The 18,613-nt window shown below is 37.7% G+C and overlaps 1 protein-coding gene across 6 annotated transcripts in view; it reads left to right on the top strand.

Moving 5' to 3' along the window:
• Window positions 1–16,138, top strand: part of RIMKLB (ribosomal modification protein rimK like family member B) — a 35,668-nt gene extending 19,530 nt beyond the window's left edge. For all 6 annotated transcript variants that reach the window (XM_081587909.1, XM_081587910.1, XM_081587908.1 and 3 more), the window contains 4 exons: window positions 6,540–6,770; window positions 10,112–10,198; window positions 11,223–11,426; window positions 14,797–16,138. In XM_081587909.1, the coding sequence (XP_081444035.1) occupies window positions 6,540–6,770; window positions 10,112–10,198; window positions 11,223–11,426; window positions 14,797–15,260 (986 nt within the window). In that variant the 3' untranslated portion in view covers window positions 15,261–16,138. The remainder of the gene's footprint in view (window positions 1–6,539; window positions 6,771–10,111; window positions 10,199–11,222; window positions 11,427–14,796) is intronic.
• Window positions 16,139–18,613: the final 2,475 nt, after the last annotated feature.

Below are 18,613 nucleotides of genomic sequence, written 5' to 3'. Positions count from 1 at the left end.
CTTTTCTCTCCATATATATATTTTTAACTATTTTAGAATAGATTGCTATCTTATGGGGGAAGATAATGCATAATTAGATTAGAGATAGTATTTCATACTTGGATAATAGTAAGGGAAAAAATAAAACTTTTTATGCTAAATGAGAAAAATATAAATATATCTTTTTGCTTCTAATACTGAGACCTTCAGTTCAGTTCAGTCGCTCAGTTGTGTCCGACTCTTCACGACCCCATGAACCGCAGCATGCCAGGCCTCCCTGTCCATTACCAACTCCCAGAGTTTAGTCAAACTCATGTCCTTTGAGTCAGTGTTGCCCCTCCAACCATCTCATCCTCTGTCGTCCCCTTCTTCTCCTGCCCTCAATCTTTCCCAGTATCAGGGTCTTTTTCAATGCATCAAGTATTAAGTAAACCAAGTTTGCTTCGGAGCTGAATACAAAAGAATCAAGTTCCCAAGATATATTACTAGTAACAATTAACACATGTGCCATCAGCCTACCTCATCCTACCATTGTAAACTATAGAAAAGGTAAAGAGAATATACTCTAACATGCTGAGCTCGAATACCAGCATTTGTAAAATTTAAGGAGTTTCAGTTCAGTTCAGTCGCTCAGTCGTGTCCAGCTGTTTGCGACCCCATGAATTGCAGCATGCCAGGCCTCCCTGTCCATCACCAACTCCCGGAGTCTACCCAAACCCATGTCCATCGAGTCGGTGATGCCTTCCAGCCATCTCATCCTCTGTCATCCCCTTCTCCTCCTGCCCCCAGTCCTTCCCAGCATTAGGGTCTTTTTCAATGAGTCAACTCTTCGCATGAGGTGGCCAAAGTATTGGAGTTTCAGCTTCAACATCAGTCCTTCCAGTGAACACCCAGGACTGATCTCCTTTAGGATGGACTGGTTGGATCTCCTTGCAGTCCAAGGGACTCTCAAGAATCTTCTCCAACACCACAGTTCAAAAGCATCAATTCTTTGGCGCTTAGCTTTCTTCACCATCCAACTCTCACATCCATACATGACTACTGGAAAAACCATCGCCTTGACTAGACAGACATTTGTTGGCAAAGTAATGTCTCTCCTTTTAAATATGCTGTCTAGGTTGGTCATAACTTTCCTTCCAAGGAGTAAGCATCTTTTAATTTCATGGCTGCAGTCACCATCTGCAGTGATTTTGGAGCCCCAGAAAATAAAGTCTGACACTGTTTCCACTGTTCCCCATCTATTTCCCATGAAGTGATGGGACCAGATGGCCATGATCTTAGTTTTCGGAATGTTGAGCTTTAAGCCAACTTTTTCACTCTCTTCTTTCACTTTCATCAAGAGGCTCTTTAGTTCTTCACTTTCTGCCATATGGGTGGTGTCATCTGCATATCTGAGGTTATGGATATTACTCCCGGCAATCTTGATTCCAGCTTGTGTTTCTTCCAGCTCAGCGTTTCTCATGATGTACTCCGCATATAAGTTAAATAAGCAGGGTGACAATATACAGCCTTGACGTACTCCTTTTCCTATTTGGAACCAGTCTGTCGTTCCATGTCCAGTTCTAACTGTTGCTTCCTGACCTGCATACAAGTTTCTCAAGAGACAGGTCAGATGGTCTGGTATTCCCATCTCTTTCAGAATTTTCTACAGTTCATTGTGATCCACACAGTCAAAGGCTTTGGCATAGTCAGTAAAGCAGAAATAGATGTTTTTCTGGAATTCTCTTGCTTTTTTGATGATCTGGCGGATGTTGGCAATTTGATCTCTGGTTCCTCTGCCTTTTCTAAAACCAGCTTGAACATCTGGAAGTTCACGGTTCACATATTGCTGAAGCCCAGCTTGTAGAATTTTGAACGTTACTTTACTAGCGTGTGAGATGAGTGCAATTGTGCGGTAGTTCAAGCATTCTTTGGCATTGTCTTTGTTTGGGATTGGAATGAAAACTGACCTTTTGCAGTCCTGTGGCCACTGCTGAGTTTTCCAGATTTGCTGGCATATTGAGTGCAGCACTTTCACAGCATCATCTTTCAGGATTTGAAATAGCTCAACTGGAATTCCATCACCTCCACTAGCTTTGTTCGTAGTGATGCTTTCTAAGGCCCACTTGACTTTACATTCCAGGATGTCTGGCTCTAGGTGAGTGATCACACCATCGTGAATTATTTAGCGGCATCACATTTTTCTGTATTTGTTACAGCTTACCTCCTTTTGGGGATAGAGTTGGTTATCGTCACTCCAGATTCTATAGTTTTTAAAGGCACTTAGAGCAGAAGCTAGCCAGTCATTGTCTTCAATAAAAGATGTCTTTAAAATAGACCAGTCATAATCTGAATGATTGTTTGTTTGCTTTCTACTTTCCTCATCTCTTTCTCCTTTTCTCTCTCTCCCTCTCCCTTTTTTTCAGACACATGACTGTCAGCTGCTACACAGCAGTGCTCAGTCATAATGAGGCACACTGTTAAAGTAGTCTCCTTTTGTTTCTTTCTGGACCACTGATGAGGGACCTGGGAAAGAAATGTTACTGGTTCCTAGTCATTCCCCAAAGGGCATATCTTTGAAGAAAATTTGTTTTTGCTATCTGGGATTAATAGTGAGATAAGTCTTAGAAACACATTTGAGGGGGGGAAAGGATTGCTGCAGATATTAAAGAGGGGTGGTTTGATAGGAAACATAAAATTTATTTTGATGGGAAGCAGGTGAGCAGATAGGAAAGGCATATATATTCTCAAAAGAATGGATTCTTACATTATGCCTGGTTTTTTGATACTTGATAATTTCTAGAAGTGTGAGTTCTAACCCAGCCTTAATAAAGACTTTTTAAGTATTTTGTATAACTCTTGAGAATTGTTTGACCCTTGGCACTACAAATTTCCATTACTAATTGCCCTATTGTCCTCAAAATTTGGGCAATTAGTTTCCTCCTACATTTTTGGGACCTGTGGGGCAAATAAGCCAGTGATTTTTTTTTTTTTCCTTTAAGTGTAAGAAGACCTTTCTGATGTGAAGACAGATCTGCATTTATGGTGGGCAGCAGTCCAATGTGACCAAAGCCCTCTTGCTGCAGTCTTTATTTTAATGTCCTATTTAAAATATTGAAAAGTAGATTTACAGTGAGTTGGGTATTTTAAAGTGTTCAGAATTATGTGGTCTTTTTTTTTTTTTTTTTTTAAGATTTTTACATGTGGTGAATTTAATAGCTCTGTCAGTTAAGTAATGGATTAGTATTCTGGGTTACTGACCTAAACGACTGAATGTGAATTTAGCAGGGTGTAGGGAGTGCTCAGAAGTTATGACTCTGTTATCCTGCCTACTTGCTTTTTCCAGGTAGAACTCACAACCTGAGAAAGAATATGTTAGATTTCTGGTCCAAAATTTGTTTTCAACTACCCCTTCCATTCATGGAAGCCCTTTCAGGCTGTCTAGTGTCATAATTCATCTGTCTTAAATCTTTGAGTGCTTCCTTTATTTTTGGCACAGAGATTATGTGGCTTTTAAATCATGTACAAATAACACCTTCACTTCCAGTTAAAATACTTAAAGTTATGTCAGCTTTAAAAGATTCCTGAAATCCTGATGAATACTATTGAACTCTAAAGGATGGAAGAAAAAGAAATGCCAGTCAGCAGGGAGCCTATCAGTTGTCTGTTTCTTATTTCCTGAGGATAAAAACACTTAGTACTTAATCATGTAGCCAAACTAGACTCAAAAAGCACAGGTGTAGTGAGATTTCCCACTTAATTACTGGCAAGGAGATTATTAATATCCCAAAGGAATCTTTCCACCAGGAGAATAATCAGCCCTTAGCACCTTCTCACTTTGCCTTGACAAAGCGGCAGCCTTTTAATACATAATACACTTTATATACAAAAAATATAGGAACAGAAATTTTTCCCAGCCCCATTGCTATTCTAAGGTTAACTCATTACTGACTTTTGATGTTTAATCATACACTTAATTCAAAACTTACATCTAAAATGTTTATATTGAAATCTCTATCCCAGTACAAAGCAAAGTTAGATGAATAGCTTCATAAGTTACCATTTAAGATGATAAGCAAAAAAGAATGGAATTGAAAGCAGAACTGATTGGTGGCACGTTCATTTGGAATGAATAGCTGTGGCCACCGTAAGTAGAGTGCAATTGTGCCTGTGTATCATGAATAACAGAGATCTAAGGAAAAGAGTCATTTGCCCCATATTTCAGTTTCATAAGCTCTACAACAAAGATAAATTGTATTTAGTAAAAGTACCCTAGAGATCAGTAGTGCTTTGCCTTTTGGGGGGGTTCACATTCATCTGTACCTGCCGCTGTTTTTCTGAGTAGCCTCAGATCACCTTCTTGCCTGGAGTAATAAAGTGTCTGTTTTTGTCACAGGAGGCATTGAATTTCTTTCCATCCTCAGTAATACCCATTATAGTGTACTATGCAGATCTTGACTGTGCTTTGGGTAAAATATTCCCGTGTTCCCGGTTTCTTTTTGGCAGTAGACTTAGAGTGAAATACTTCCCATTACCTTCTTTAATCCCCTTTCTTAAAAGTAGCAAAAACTCCAGTTTAGGGAAATGAGAAGATAATGTCATAATAGATGAATTTTCTCTTGACAATTAAAGTATCTTTTTTCTGATCATTCGTCTTTTTACCTTGCATGTAACAAATTTGATTATTTTCTTCTGGTAATACCAACTTTTCTTATTTTTCATAATAATACTTAAAACTAGATTTTCTTGAGTTTTTTGATGGATTTTTCTTCAGGTTTTCGCTTCCTTCTTGTGACCTTTACCTGAGATTCATCAGGTCTTGGTCCTAGGAATTTCCATTTTTTCTTTTTTGTTTTTCAGCCTATATGTCCCCATTAAGTCTTGGGCTGATTCCTATAGGTACACACTCACACCCAACACTACCAGATACGAATTCTGTATACATATGTGCATAGTTCCTATCCGTACTTCAACTATTACAGAACAGTTCTACTTTGATGTCCTTATGTTATCACCATGATCATATCTATGATCCAGAGTCAGCATCGTCTGCCCTAAACCAAATTCCCTTTTCACCTTTTTTCCATTCATTTGGTCACTAGGCTTTTTTCTGATTTCAAGGAGAATGCTGTTTAGATCTTGCCTGTTGAGGCAAGTCAGCACAAAAGCCAAAGAAATGAGAAAATGCAGGATTGCAGAAATCTGCTGCTGCTGATCTCTAGCAGCATGATTATGAGGAGAACGCCTGGAGCCATTGGCCAAAAACCTCACATCTGCTGATGACCACAGCGCTACCCATAGCTGCCCCCAGAGAATAATGACTTCTACTTTGACCTTTAAAATTGTTTGTAATTATCTTTCACTGGTGAATTCTCCAAATTGGAATCCTGCTGGTAAGGGGGTCTGGGAAGTGCGTATAGCCCCTGCCATATAGGAAAGGATTAAAAGATAGGGATGTATCAACAGGCAATATCAAGCTCGTAACCTCAGTTCCCTTAATCAGAACAGATGTAGTCTCTTTGACTCAGAATTGTGGATCCAGCAGTTTCACTTCTGTATATTACTTAAAGGAAACAAAATCACTATCTTGAAGATTTATCTGTTACCCCCGTGCTCATAGCAGCATTATTTTTAATAGTTAGACATGGAAACAAACTTAATGTCCGTTGACAAATCAGATGATTATATAAAGAAAAGATGGTGTACACACACACACACACACACTCCCTATAAAAGTCTTGGGTATGTGATGTGTAACATGGTGATCAGACAGGTAGCTTACCAATCTTCCCAACTTTTAGAAAAGAACCTACTATTAACATAGTAGTTAATATTTATTGAATGGATATCCATGAGTAAGGGGTTGATTATATGGTGTATCTTCAAGTATAATTCCATAAAGCTATATTTACATTGGCTTAGATGTCTGGTATAATTTTACATGATGAAAGAAAGTACCACAAAATGATACAAACAAAATATTTGTCAAAATTACCTACATATTTTTCTTTACTTAGGTAACATTAGGGGAAATACTAATAATAACCTGGGATGTTGGATGGGATAAATGTGTTATATTTTTATATTTGAATGTTTTAATAAGTATATGTATTTTAATGAAAATAGGTTTTAAGAAGCAACTCTAGTTCCTTGTTCCTTTATTTGGGACCTGTTTAAAAATAGAATGGTATTGGATAAAACTGAAGTAACCGCTCTTTTAAAAATTCTTTTTTTCTACTAAAAGCATATATAAACACAAAGTTATTTGCTTTCTGAAAGCAAATCTGGACATGTTTCTGTCTTCAAACATAGAGATTTATGACAGTCTTTTTAGTGAATACATAATATTTCATTGTATTGGCATGTACCAGAATTTATTTACCCAGTACATAAATTCTTCTCATTAAATTTTTTTTTCTTACAAAAGAAAATCATTTAGGGAGGAATGTATCTCTGTCTCAGTAAAATGTTAGCAGAATAGTACATTTAGTTTTGAGACCTGAGCTTTGGTATGTATCTATTTCTCTGTTTTATTGTATATTCTCCTTTGATGGTTTTGGTTTCATTCCTGTGTATTTCAGGTCTGCGTATCAATGGAGAACTAATCACTGCCTACCCGCAGGTGGTCGTAGTGAGAGTACCAACCCCTTGGGTGCAGAGTGACAGTGACATCACTGTTTTGCGCCATCTAGAGAAGATGGGATGCAGGCTGATGAACCGACCTCAAGCCATCCTGAACTGTGTTAATAAGTTCTGGACGTTTCAAGAGTTGGCAGGTCATGGTGTTCCTCTGCCAGATACTTTTTCTTATGGTGAGTTTACCAATAAGACCTTATAGCCTCGGTTTTAGAGCACTGATAATATTGAAAGCCCTGCTAAACTAATAGGGTTATGTGATACATGAAAGAACTTAAGGTTTAACAGACTAGGCAGGAGAATTCAGGAGAATTATGAGACTTATCTTTGGTATGGAGAAGAAAATGGCAACCTACTCCAGTACTCTTGACTGGAAAATTCCATGGAAGGAGGAGCCTGGTAGGCTACAGTCCATGGGGTCACAAAGTTGGACACGACTGAGCGACTTCACTTCACTTCTTTGGTGTAGGTAGAATGGACTTATCAAACTCTTTCTGTAAAGGGTCAAATAGTAAATATTTTTGGCTTTCCAGGCCATATGTTCTTTTTTGTGACCCTCAGTAAAGCATTTGTATTGTGAAAGCTGCTGCTGTTGTTTTTTGCTTAGTTGCTGAGTCGTGTCTGACTTTTTTGTGACCCCCATGGACTATAGCTTGCTAGGCCCCTCCTGTCCATGGGATTTCCCAGGCAAGAATACTGGAGTGGGTTGCCATTTCCTTCTCCAGGGGATCTTTTGACCCAGGGGTTGAACCCATATCTCTTACATTGGCAGGCGGGTTCTTTTACTACTGAGCCATCAGGGAAGCCTGAAAGCTGCGGTAGATGAAGCTTAAACAGTAAATGTGGCTGTTTTGTAGTAAAACTTTATTACAAAAAGGCTATGAAAAAAATAAATCAATAAATAAAAAAGGCTATGAGCCAAATCTGTCCTTAGCTTGACAACTCCTGAGGTAAAAGAATCTGATAATTGCTCTATAGTTTCTGATTATCTTCATTACCATTTTCATGTTAATGCTTCATAAATATTTTCATATTTTTTAAAGAAAATGACACTAGATATGCTTTAAACCATTGCTTCTGAAGTCATCTGTGGGAGAGGACCGTTTTTTTATTTAAAAAAAAAATAGTTTACTGTGGCTTTCAATACTATAGTGCTCGAAACCAATTTACAGTATGCATAAAGTACTGTAAAAATATCAGAACGATGCTAAATTATTTTCTTGTGTTTACTCTTCTTATATTTTTCTGGACACATATCAGTAGCAAAGAAGTCACAGAGGCAGGGGTTTGTGGACCACACTTGAAGTAGCACTGTTATAAGCATTGTTGTGTTAATGTATTCCTGACTTTCCAGTTCTTCTAGTTCGGAAAGAATCAGGCTTACTATAAATCACTGTAGTTTTTCATTAAAATGTCCAGCCGAATGCTTGGAAAGTTGGAGAGGCTTTAAAAAGAAATTCCTGTCCTCTTGTTATTTTTAATATTTTAAAGAAGGGAACTCCGCCAGTTTGTATGGCATATGTGGATAACATTGCTCTTTTTAGCAATTGCACAAGAAGAGACAATATGAATAGTTCTTTTTTCCTAACGCTTTTGAAATGTTATAGCTTACCTCATCAGTCTACAGTACTGATTTTAAGAGAATGGAAAGGAGCAAAGTATATTAACCAAATCCGGCTTAAAATTTGGAGACTGGCTAATCATAATTTCTCTTAAGCTACAAATTTATGATATTGCAGTTGTTTAATGAACTTTTTCCTAGTCTGATTATTCTGTCAGCCATGCTGATTTTTTGCAACTACAATCCATTTTTGCTCTTTGTCATTTGTTTCTAGGCAGTATAAACAAAGAGCAAGACATAACTTGTGGGTACTGAAGAGCTCATGGTAGAATGAACTCTGGTTTATAATAGAGAAAAGAAAGATTAATTTGTGTATTTGATAAGAGCGAGAGCACGCATGCGCATGCATGTTAGCATTTTTTCAACTTGGGATGAATCTTCCCCACTGACTCACTCTTCTATTTCTTAATCCAAATAGAATGCTGTATACTAAAGTTGATCTTAGGGCTTCTATTACTTGTGTGGTGGAAGAATAAAGGATGAAAATATGAAAAATAGAACTTCCCTGGTGGTACAGTGGATGAGAATCTGCCTGCCAATGCAGGGGACAGGTTCAGCTCTTGGTCTGGGAACATTCCACATGCTGCAGAGTAACTAAGCCTGTGTGACAGCTGCTGAAGCCTGTGTGCCTAGAGCCTGTGCTCTGCAACAAGAGAACCCACAACAATGAGAAGTCCTACAATGAAGAGTGCCCCTCACTTGCTACAACTAGAGAAAGCCCACTCACAGCAATGAAAATGGAGTGCAACCCAAAATAAATAAATAAATTATAAAAAACGAAAAATGTTAATAGAACTAGGAAACTTTGTTTTAACTTCTTTGATTTGGATATTAGAATATTTATAGTTTAATAGTTTTTACCCATTTAAAAAGGAGTAGTTGTTTTAAACTGATGGTTAACTGAAGACACTGAGATCATGGCATCTGGTCCCATCACTTCATGGGAAATAGATGGGGAAACAGTGGAAACAGTGTCAGACTTTATTTTTTGGGTTCCAAAATCACTGCTGATGGTGATTGCAGCCATGAAATTAAACGATGCTTACTCCTTGGGAGGAAAGTTATGACCAACCTAGATAGCATATTTAAAAGCAGAGACAGTAAAGTAATTAGCCCCCAACTAAAATAAATAAATTTATTAAAAAAAAAAAAGATGACTGGTTAAATAAACGATGACATAATCACACAATGGAATAATCATGCAACTCTAAAAATGAATGAGTCAGCCGACTGTGTCCAGTTTTCTACCAGATAAACTGATAAACTGTTGACCAAAAAAAAAAAAAGCAGAGACATTACTTTGCCAACAAAGGTCCGTCTAGTCAAGGCTATGGTTTTTCCAGTAGCCATGTGTGGATGTGAGAGTTGGACAGTGAAGAAAGCTGAGCGCTGAAGAATTGATGCTTTTGAACTGTAGTATTGGAGAAGACTCTTGAGAGTCCCTTGGACTGCATGAAGATCCTACCAGTCCATCCTAAAGATCAGTCCTGGGTGTTCATTGGAAGGACTGATGTTGAAGCTGAAACTCCAATACTTTGGCCACCTCATGCAAAGAGTTGACTCATTGGAAAAGACCCTAATGCTGGGAAGGACTGGGGGCAGGAGGAGAAAGGGACGACAGAGGATGAGATGGCTGGATGGCATCACCGACTCGATGGACATGGGTTTGGGTAAACTCCGGGAGTTGGTGATGGACAGGGAGGCCTGGCGTGCTGCGATTCATGGGGTTGCAAAGATTCAGACACGACTGAGTGACTGGACTAACTACCTAACTGAAGACAAAATTGAGCCATGAAGTTCTTACCTTCTACCTTCCTTGTCTTCCTGACTTTAGATAAAATATATCATAAAACACCTCTGCTGCTATTCTTAAATTGTATTTTTTGCTCAAACCAGGTGGTCATGAAAATTTTGCTAAAATGATTGATGAAGCAGAAGTACTGGAGTTCCCAATGGTGGTGAAGAATACACGGGGTCATAGAGGTGTGTATGAGTTCTTGCTATTGTACATAATATTGAAACTATTCTTCAAAACTTCTAGAAAATTGTAGGGAAATTGCTAGGTGCATGGTACCTCAGACTTGTGGAAGGCTTTTGTGAGTTGTTGAGTTCTGCTGAAAACTATTTCTGTTCATTAAGTGGTTATCTTGGACATTTTAAGATGCATACTTAATTTAGACTGAGTCTCAAATTAACGATCTATCTTCCTTTTCAACAGTGCAAGGATTCTAGATCACTAACACCATCATCCCCATCCCAATTTATGTTGTTTGAAAACAGCATATAAAATATGTTAATAACTTTGGATTAAGTAATGAATTTTTTAAGGCGTAAAATGATTCATAAATCCAAGTACTTCCAAGCTTTAGAGTCTTGACAGATAACTGGATGAGGGTTTAGCTGGGACTTCAATGCACTATTTCTACCTGACTTCTCCAGTCAGCCAAGAAGTCTTAGGGCTCCTACAGTGACTGCTCCAGTGAACAAAGAATCTGTGTGACCTTTTACAATCTAGCCTCAGAAGTCAGATAGAATTCCTGATTCTGTCTTCTGTTGGTTGAAGCAGTTACATCGCCTCCTAGATTCAAGCAATGGGACATAGATTCCCCTTCCTCTTAATGAGAAGACTGTCAGAGTATTTATAACTATGTTTTAAAAACAGACACTTCTATTGGCACAAAAGTAGTAATGTACTGTTATCTTACTAAATGCAAATATAATATCTTAATATTGCATAATATATAAAACATGTTTTTAAACTCACAAAAATGTCTTACTGATAAGTGAGGCTAGTATTATTGGCTAACCTGAAGGAATGCAATTCATAAGAACCAAGCCTCACAATATATACCGGAATAAATTCTGTTAAGAGATTGGGGAATGAGAGAGTGACCATAGGCAACTGATTGAAAGAAAGTAGATTGGGACTCAAGAAGATATAGGTAGCAGATATCAACTGCTCATAGTCTGATGACATGCTCATTTCTTATTCTTTTTTCTGTCACAGGCAAAGCGGTTTTCTTGGCTCGAGATAAGCACCATTTGGCTGATCTAAGTCATCTTATTCGCCATGAAGCTCCATACCTGTTCCAGAAGTATGTTAAAGAGTCTCATGGAAGGGATGTACGTGTCATTGTCGTGGGAGGCCGTGTGGTTGGCACCATGTTACGCTGTTCTACAGATGGGAGGATGCAAAGCAACTGCTCACTAGGTAAAAGCAATGCAGGAGTTTTTCTAGGATATAAAGGAGTATTATTTAAGCTTATTCAATGAGTATTTGTATATAACTCAGATCTTTTTACTTAATAAGTTGAAAAATGTATCTTTTACATGTAAATATGATTAATAGACTTACCACGAACATAATTTATGTATGTATAAATTTGCTTTCACCCTGGGCTCAATTTGTAACCCAATTCACACCCGTATGAAATGTCGACCAATTCCCTCTTTGGTTTTATATTGAATTGGCCAAAAAGTTCATTTGGGTTTTTCTGTAACATCTTACAGAAAAACCCAAACAACCTTTTTGGCCAGCCCAGTATTATTTTCTGTATAATTGAGGTTCATTTAAGCTGTGTCCTAACCTATTTAACTTGTTGGTCCAGATAATATTGCTGATTTTCATTTGTTTAAATGTATATTTTCTGAGATCATTTATTGTTGAAATGCCTCAGCGCACAGTCTAGGTGTTTTCCTCTTCTCTGTTTATTTTACTTTCTTAGTAATCTTACCTAGCTTGTGGCTTTAAATGCCATTTGTATGTTACTGTTTTCAAATTTATCTTTCCAGTTTAGGCATTCTTCTTGAACGTGGGCACACATATGTCACTGCTTGTCAATAGTGCCATGTAGATAACTGTTAGCGAGATTTTAGTCTCAACATGTCCAAAACTGAACTCCCCATCTAACTACTTCTTCCAGTATGTCCCACACACTGTTTTCTCCTTACTGTTTATTGGCAGCTGTATTTTTCTAGTTTAGACTAAATCCTTGAAGTCATCTTTGATCCCTTCACTAGTGTAAGACTTCATATCCAGACTCCTTGAAATCTTTCCTCTGAAAATGTACCACCTCTTATTCCCTCTCTCACCCAGTGAGAGGATTAGAACAGTCTTACTTTCCTTCCTGCTCCCTTCCTCTTGATTCATTTATTCACTGAACAAATATTTTTGAGCATCAAGTACTGTTTTAACAGTATTTTGTATATAACATTGTACAAAACAGACAAAAATTTCTGCTTTCCTGGGCTTTATATTCCATTGTTCTGGTGAAACCATCTAATAGTTTTAGTTCAAGTATGGATTAGAATTTCTTTTATTGAGTATCTCTTCTGTTTCAAGAATCCTTATATAGTGCTTAGTTTATCCATTCCCAGGCTGTCTTTATCTATTTACAGTTAATTATACCCATATTGGGGCTCCCCCGGTGGCTTTGTGATAAAGAATCCTGCAGTGCAGGAGATGTAGGAGACACAGGTTCGATCCCTGGGTCAGGAAGATCCCCTGGTGGAGGGCATGGCAACCTACTCCGGTGTTCTTGCCTGGAGAATCCCATGGACAGAGGAGCCTGGTGGGCTACACAGTCCATGGGATCCCAGAGTCAGACATGACTGAAGCAACTGGGCATGCACACACACATACCCATATTGCAAGAATTATTACTCATCACTCTTTATTCTCCAGCTCCTCCTTCCCATATCTTGAGTTTTCTATTCTTAGTCATCTGCTGTTAATATCTTTTCTAGATTATTTTCCCTGGATGATGTATGTGAGTGATAGATACCTCAGAGCCTGCTTTCTTTTTAAGAGAGAATGATGTATTGGCTGAGATAGGATTCTGAAATTGTAAAAGTCTTGCTTCAGTTCTACTGGTTTGTAGTTTGTGTGTGCATGCTCAGTCATGTCTGACTGTTCATGGACCCATGGACTGTAGCTTGCCAGGCTTCTTTGTTCGTGAAATTTTCCAGAGAAGAATACTGGAGTAGGGTGCCATTTCCTACTGTGGGTGATCTTCCCGACCAAAGGATCAAACCTGTGTCTCTTGTGTCTCCTGCATTAGCAGGTGGATTCTTTACCACTAGCGCCACCTGGGAAGCCCGCTTTATAGTTTACACTTTTGCAATTGAATGTCCAAATCTACTCTGATTGGGCAATGGGGGTGAAGTGGGGGGGGTAGGTAATATATATTCTTTGTAAGTTTTTCGTTTTGTTTTGTTCTCTTATTTTTGGTTGTTTTACTTGAAAAGCTCAATAGTTTTGTCAGGATATTTTTAGATATGTGTCTCTTCTCAGTCTGTCCAACCTGGATTTTAGTAAGCTGTTTCTATCAAACCTACTTTTTTTAAGCCTCAGGAAAACTCTTCTTTCCTTTTTGGGGAGAAATTTTTCTTATTCAGTTACCAAATTTTTTATGTTTGTGGCTTCACCTCAGTGTTTTTGTATGTGCTTCAAAATATTTCTTAAGCTAGATTTTCCAAGTTAAAAGTTAAACTCACAAAAGCAACTCCTTCATTTCTGCTATGGAAGTTTTTAAATTGGGTAGTCATTTTTGTTTTAGTTCAGAGAGTTTTTTTGTGCTAAACTTAAACTTCATGCTTTTCTTTCTTTCATTCAAGTTGTAGACGGCTTGTTTTTGTTCTTGTTACTATCCCATCATGTCAGAGCTCTGCTCTGGTTATTTGGAACATTGCAAATGGTTACAGAGCATTAAAGATCCATCAGTACTGTGGATGCCGAGAAGCAGTCTTTAATTCGTTGGCTAGTGTGTGATTCCCTTACTGAGGCAGTTACATGAAGCCCTCCAATTCCTGGGCTTCTCTCCATTACTCTTCCAGCCTCACTGGTGGTGGTGGTGGGCAGGTGAGGAGGAGTACCTGAATCCTACTCATGTGTGCATTTACCTTTTGGTCTTTTTGGAGTCAGGCAATACTCACATAGTAGTGAGGTCAACTTTCCTTCTGTTGAGCTCTTAAAGCCAAGGTTTTGTCAGAGTTCTTTTGCTTTCTGGTCCTTATCTAAAGCTTCCTAAAGCTGGTCACCAAATTAGAAAACCTAGTTCTAATTCTTTTCTCTCAGATACCAGCAAAGAGTTCCCCTACACTCAGCCAACTGCTTTAAGCCCCGGGATACTTTCAACTTAGGGATGACACATAGAATAGGGGCTGTTGAGCAAGAGAACTGTGTTCCTAGATTCTATTCTCTATCTCTGTTACGCATCTCTATTATTTTTACAAATCAAAATCTGGAACTGATAGAAACCAATAACAATATTAAATAGTTTAACTGTATTTTTGCAGAAGTTCCATGTTATTGCAAGTAAGATAGGCTTTAGTCAAAGTTCATTGTCTTCAGAAAACATAACATATTGAAAAAGTACTCACTCATCAATTTGTTGAGAGACTGGCTTGGAGTCTTAGACTTCAGAGTCCCAATTTTACATTAGCATAGCACTTTTGTTTTTGCTATTGATTTAGAAGATTTTGAAGAGATGGTTAACCTTAGCAAGCTACTTTTAAGGGCTGCTTTAGTTTTACTCCAAAAATTTATCACTTTGGTAACTTCTTTTTTTCTCTTTTGCCAGGTGGTGTCGGGATGATGTGCTCATTGAGTGAACAAGGGAAGCAGCTAGCTATCCAGGTGTCTAATATCCTAGGAATGGATGTGTGTGGCATTGACCTGTTGATGAAAGACGACGGCTCCTTCTGTGTCTGCGAGGCCAATGCAAATGTAGGTTTCATCGCCTTTGATAAGGCTTGTAATCTAGATGTAGCTGGTATCATTGCGGACTATGCCGCCTCCCTTCTGCCCTCTGGCCGGCTCACCCGGCGTATGTCCCTGCTCTCCGTGGTGTCCACGGCCAGTGAGACTAGTGAGCCGGAGCTGGGTCCCCCAGCCAACACTGCTGTTGACAACATGAGCGCAAGTTCCAGCTCTGTTGACAGCGACCCTGAAACCACCGAGCGAGAGCTGCTCACCAAGCTCCCAGGGGGCCTATTCAACATGAACCAACTGCTAGCCAATGAAATCAAACTCCTGGTGGAGTGATTCCACCGGTAAATAATTAACCAACAAAACCCTTGTAAAACTTTCTTTTTCTTCTTTCCTTTTTTTCTTTCTTTTTTAAACCAACTTGCAATGCTGTTCATGAAAAATGCTCAGGAAGATGAGGAAATTGAGTAGGAGTAGTTAGGAGCGAAGAAGTGGGAGATAGACACGATCTCTGCTATTAAGATGTTACTTTTATTTACAAATGCTACACATAGAGAGGCAGAAGAGGTGAGACACAGAAAAATGTCAGGCTCTTGTAGTTATTCTTTTAAGTTACTCAGAAATGTGTAGGCTTTCAGGCCATGAAGATCATAATTTTTTTCATGGTCCCTTTTGTTTTTGTACAGTTGGTACAAATTTCACAAGAGTGTAATTTCATGTTGTGTCTTAATGGATGAGGTAAACATCCACCTAAATTATAATTTTTTCTTTTTAAAAATCTGAAAATTCAGCCTATACACTATTAACTAGCAGCTTTATGTTCATATTTATGAAATCCTGAGGGACTCTCTTAGTGACTTTTTTCAACCCTTGATACGGGTGGGAGGGCAACATGAGTGTGACCCAATAAAAATTTTCTTTAATGGCAAAATTGGCATGTTTGCATGATAAAAAGGAAATGAACAGTATTGCAATGTCTGGCACACAAAATAACATTTACTCCATTGTAGATAAAATTGCACTAGTTAAAAATATGTGCATTGACTTGTATTTGTTAGTGTTTTAGCCTTTTTTGAAAGACATATGCTCTGTTAATGTTGCATTTTTTTTAATACATGCTAGTCTTAACATTCCCTGATCTATGCCTGCATCTTTAACAATGGCCAAAGTGAAGAAAATGCTACCTTTTTTGTTAACAAGACACTGACTTGAAACATGTGCATTTAAGCCTTTTATTTTTTCCTTTTTTCTTTTGGTGGTTGGGCATTTAAAGAATAAGGACAAAGAAAAATATTTTAGGGGTGCAAATCAAGGGCCTATAAGTTCCTGAGTATAAAATTGAAGTGATTCCATCATTATTTATAGGCATTTTTCACATTTTAAGAGGGAGTTGTGTGTGTGTGTGTGCGTGTGTGCATGTGCTTGTACACGCATGCATGTTTATGTGTTTGCTTTTTGTTTATACCAACCAATCAAAAAGGATAGATGCTAGAAAACGGAGCATGATGGGAAACACTGTTTTTTACTTAAAAAAAAACAGTCGAGTTGTTTTCATAACTGTACTCTGCTGGGTGGAGGTACTTACCTGAAGATATGAGGAGAATAGATGCTTTTTAGGCTTTTGTGTATATGTGTGTTGTTTGCTTTTTTTCTTTGATTCTAGACTGTCCAGTGTATGATTTATTCAAGGCTACATGCTTTGCCTCTGCTTCTTGCTGTGCGTTTTTTCCTATTACACATAGATTTTCGGGTGGGGTAGACTGAACATTTTTTGTTTGGGGACTTAGCAGTCTCTTACAGCCCTACTCTGAAGCCTTCAATATTCTCTTTATATTTCTTTATTTCTGAATTCATAAAAGCCCCCAAACTGCATATAATATGAGCCTTTAAACATGGGAAACTATTCCAACGAATGGTTTGGAAGGTGTGTTAAGAAGTAGAGATGCTCCAGAGCTCAACGTAATTTTTTTAAGCAGCAAGTTCCATCTCCCTACAATCCTCTGAAGCTTTTTACCCAAGTCCTTTCTTGCCTCTCCAGTGCTTTTTTTCCTTCAGATGGACCTTAAACATAATTTCTTGGACACTTACTAGAGAGACTTCGAGGCAATGAGATCAGTATTAACCAGCTCTAACAGAGGTTTGATCATGCTTACTTGTACAGTTTTTCCCCGATTTAAAAAAAAAAAGGAATGTAATAAAATTTGTTTTCTTTTCCATAGAATTAAATAATATTAAAATGGAGTGAAAGGTTGATTGTTGACAAATAGAATAGTACCTCTAATCTGTGCAGTGTCTCATTTCACCTTAGAAAAAGATGTATAAGAGGAGTTTCTGGTTTACTTTAGGATATTCTAATCTCATCTAAAAGAATTTGACTTGTACAAGGTTATCGTGGGACATACTGTGGCATATATAAGTACCTCTGGCTCACTTGGTACTTGTTTTACTGAATGACTGTACTTTGGAAGATGCACACTGTTTGGGATAGAGAACTGAAAAGGGAGAACATTTGATTAAATTATCATTCATATGTGTATAGAGACCATCTGGTTGCCACATAGATTATGACACATACACTTTGACTAGTTACATATCACATGTATATAGGTCAGTGAATTTTAAAACACAAATAGAACACTCTCTCTATTTGATGAAAAACTCAAGGTTTCTGTTGGATGGGATAAGGCACCAGGAAAGATGTAGGTGTAGCCTTGTAAAAAATTATCAAATTGAGCAAATACATTAGAAAAAATATCTGAGATTATTTCACTGTTACTTTTGCTCACTATCCATCTTTTGTGCATTCACACTCTATTAAAACATAGCCTTACCAACCTACTTCTGTATCATACACTCATATGTTAGAATGAGAAGGGCAAGGATGGTCATCTTAAAGAACACAAATGTCCTCTTGAATTCTCTCAAAAAAGTAACGTCTATGAACAAACCATACTGGAAGAATCCAAATAAACCAGCCCAGATATTTAAGTGAAAGTTAAATATATTTTCATATTGTTTAGTACATTTCTTAAAATCTTTATTGCTATTATGAGAGTTAAAAATGTGTATTAACCAAATATGTATAGTTGTTATCATGCGAAAATCTGAATTATTGTAAAACTATTATATATTGTTAAAATTGTAATTCTGAATTGTATTTAAACATAATTCTTTCTGATATTGCTTTTATGTCACCCATGATGAAAAGCGGACTATATATATACACACAAACATACAGATATGAACTATTCCATTTAAAAGTTTAATAGTTATTTTCTTTTGATTGGTCATTTCTGCTGGCTTTAACTCCACTGAACTTTGAAATATTTCTGTATATGCTATCAAATAAGAAAACATCCTGGAATATTTAGGAAAAAAATCCATTGAGAGACTTGTTTTCATCAAGCACTTTATCAGACTTTTGAGAAGGTATTGAAGACATTGAAAGAAGTCATTGACTTTCATGATCATCTCTTCTTTTTCTCAAGAAGAAAACAAGGAAAAAGAAATTCTCTTCCTTCAATGAATCCCCAGTTTGGGGTCTGGGGCACTTAGAGACGTTGTGAAATCCAATCTTGTGTTACATTTTTCTCCTGGCTCACTCACTCTTTTTGAGAAGGTTTATGGGCTATATGGCTGGTGAGACACGATCCCCTCCTAAGAAAATGTAGGTGCTCAGACAGGTAACC

This window comes from Giraffa tippelskirchi, chromosome 4 (genome assembly GCF_054371585.1).
Source record: "Giraffa tippelskirchi isolate mGirTip1 chromosome 4, T2T-mGirTip1v1.2.pri, whole genome shotgun sequence".
In the NCBI taxonomy this organism is placed as follows: Eukaryota; Metazoa; Chordata; class Mammalia; order Artiodactyla; family Giraffidae; genus Giraffa; species Giraffa tippelskirchi.
This window is presented reverse-complemented; position numbering and strand designations above follow the sequence as displayed.